The 2,936-nt window shown below is 43.5% G+C and overlaps 1 protein-coding gene across 1 annotated transcript; it reads left to right on the top strand.

Moving 5' to 3' along the window:
• The first annotated feature begins 590 nt into the window (after window positions 1–590).
• On the top strand, window positions 591–1,972 carry LOC117140222 (E3 ubiquitin-protein ligase RFWD3). Its single transcript, XM_033303020.1, has 2 exons — window positions 591–789; window positions 850–1,972. The coding sequence occupies exon 2, from the start codon at window positions 854–856 to the stop codon at window positions 1,634–1,636; it is 783 nt and encodes a 260-aa protein (XP_033158911.1). The 5' UTR covers window positions 591–789; window positions 850–853; the 3' UTR covers window positions 1,637–1,972.
• Window positions 1,973–2,936: the final 964 nt, after the last annotated feature.

Genomic DNA, 2,936 nt, shown 5'->3' with positions numbered 1-2,936 from the left:
AGAGCATGCTTTGTGCGATTTCTCTTGTTAACTGACTGCTAACAGGACATCGGTGGAAATCTACGATACATTTAATTGCGCTCTTATACCCTATTATTGAAAATTTTAACAACTTTTGTGATAAACAAAAGACGCTACTAACACATACAAAGTTCATAATTCTGCTAATGGAAGCAAAGAAAGTGCCGTAGCAAGCAGAACTGGAATGTCTTAGCAAGCAGTAAAGCAACTGCTTTAAATGTGGTCCATAGGGGTTCCCAGAATCTCCATGCGTAATTATCTTCCAGATCTTAAAGAGCTCAATAGCTGAAAAGCACGAAGATTAAGAGGGTTTTATCCACACTAAAAAATAATTCGAAAATTAAAAGACGCGTCGAGATTGGTGTTGCCACCTACATGTATTATAGAGTTACCAGAGTGTCGAATCACCACATCACGCTTTTAAGCTAAAATCATGGTTTGCCCGCGAAATCGTGATTTTGTGTTTCTACTCAATAGATTCGGAGCATATCTAGCCATTATAACGTCTGGTCTGGACATCACATAAATACACTATTCTGTCATTATGCCATTGGAAACAGTTTCGTAAACTTTTTTCAACTCAACTGTTAAGTAGCTTGGTGGCAAAAATTAGGAAAATAGGTTAAGGATACAAAATGCTCTGGTCACACTGCAGAAAGGAAATATCGCCAGTCAAAGCACGTGTGTGAAAAGGCAAAGTTGAAAATTGTGATTGCACTTGGCATTAAAGCTTCTTCGATTTTAGAAAACACCAGTCCAATAAAGCAGGTAAATGTCCGCACCTTTCAGTGATTAGAAACCGTAAAAAACATCTTGCAATCATCGCAGCAAGATGAGTACAGTCGCAAGCAACGATCAGCACGAGGACACCGGCGTGTTGCCGATGTCCGGCACGGGCAGCCCCAGCTCCCAAATCCAGCAGAGGGGCAATGGCGCGATCGTGCCCAGCTACGAGCGTGCTACTGCCGGCGAGCAGGGCGAGGCGCAGGCTGCAGCTAGCTGCAGTGCAGTCGCTCTGCGTCCGTCAGGTGTTGCCACCTCTGCCGACGTAGTGAGTGGGTCATCATCTGTGAGCAGCCCCGTGCAGCCGTCCTGGATGTGCTCCATCGCCAGGTCCCAGGACAAGAAGTGCGGCATTTGCTTCGAGACGATCATGGAGAAGGAGGGAGGAGATAAGCGTTTCGGCATCCTGCCCAGATGCAACCACGTGTTCTGCTTCCAGTGCATTTCCACGTGGCGTCAGGCCAAGCAGTATGCCTATCAAGTGACGCGAGCTTGCCCCGAATGTCGCGTTTGGTCTAACTTTGTATGTCCCAGTGTGGTTTGGGTGGAGGAAAAGGAGGAGAAGGACCAGCTCATCAATGATTACCTCGCCGCTTTGAGTGCAAAAGACTGCAAGTACTTTAGAAAAGGAAAGGGCGTGTGCCTCTTTGGCAACAAGTGCTTTTTCAAGCACGCTTTGCCCGACGGAGAACTCATAGATGCGGGCTTGCCGACCTATACTCATGGGCTACCGATTCCAACTGATTTTATGGGGTTAGCCAATTGGTTTGTTGATGTTGATGACAGTAGTTCCGACGACTCTGATTTCTCGGATTCCTCGGACGAAAACTAGACTGCCAAAACTGGAGTTGGGTTACATCACAATCATTCACCACTTAATTCCAAGAATTTTGAGGCACTTTTTACTTGCATTCGATTTCCATCACAAGTGGCTTATCCTTAAACTGAAGAAATATTAGTATCAATAAATAAGCAGTATAATTACATTTTGAAAGTAGGTGCTGGTCTGGAACCTACAACTGATAACCTACAAACCTGATGACATTTAATATCAAGATATCAATGCTTTAACATAACTATTCCCTTTTGGAGAACTTTCTTTCAAAATGAATCTCTATGATATACAATCACATGTTTTACAATTAAATAAAGGGGACTAAAATGATAACTTTGTTTCTTTATCTTTATCGAGGTCACCCCGCAATTCGAACTCTTTCGATTGCCCTTGGAGATCCAACGAGATTTTGAGCCACACCTGAAAGGAACATCGCTTTTCCACTTGGCCATGTGTTCATTATCTAGCCAACCGCAATACGTAGAAACCCCCAGCCCCATTAGCAATCGTTATCTTCAGAGATGGCCAGGCGAATTCCCATTAACTGCATTTCAGTGAAATGTCAACTGGATTTTTCTCGTACCAGTTTTCCGCTTGGCTCGTCGCTGATGTGTTTCAGTTGCCTTTATCTGTATTTATTTTTGTTTTTGCCCGTGAGTATCCTTTTTGGCTGAAAGGATTATACGAGCTGCTGCTGACGTCCTTCTGCCGCATAAGTTGTGCAAATATATACACATGCAATGACTTACAACTGATTTAATATGATAATTGGAAAGTGAGTCAGGAGATAAAGCAAGCCCCCCAAAGCCCTCGGCTTTCCCCCACTAAGTGCCACCTTGGATGTCGCTTTAAATGCCCCCACCGACTAACTAACTGGCTGACTGGCTGGGTCCTGAATGAATCACTTGCTGGCGTTTAGCATTCATGCAGGAAGACTTGAAAGGCTTCGCAGCCAACACCAAACATCGCTCTTTTTTTCAATTTTCAACTGCCTCAATTATGCGGCTTCCCACACTCCCACTAACTCGTATATAACCCAACCGACTTAACTTAGCCAACCAAAAGCAACCAACTCGAGTCTAGCCAAAAGTGCGAAGGATAGAAAAAGTTTGCACAAAATGCTTGTTATAAAATTTAATGAAACCACACACGAGCGCGGAGCGCATATTTTTGGAATTCCTAACTTTTTCAGGGTATAAATGAGGTAGATTACTCTGGGACGCCAAGATGTTAGGATACTATAGGTTTTTGATGTATTTTAATTCGCTGAACAATTTTAAAGGGTATCTATAATTGA

This window comes from Drosophila mauritiana, chromosome 3L (genome assembly GCF_004382145.1).
Source record: "Drosophila mauritiana strain mau12 chromosome 3L, ASM438214v1, whole genome shotgun sequence".
NCBI classification, from domain to species: domain Eukaryota; kingdom Metazoa; phylum Arthropoda; class Insecta; order Diptera; family Drosophilidae; genus Drosophila; species Drosophila mauritiana.
Note: the sequence above shows the minus strand (reverse complement) of the source record. Positions and strands in the feature narration are given on the sequence as shown.

Excerpts from the sequence above, each read along its gene's own strand:
- LOC117140222 (XM_033303020.1), top strand. The coding sequence starts at position 854 with ATGAGTACAGTCGCAAGCAACGATCAGCACGAGGACACCGGCGTGTTG.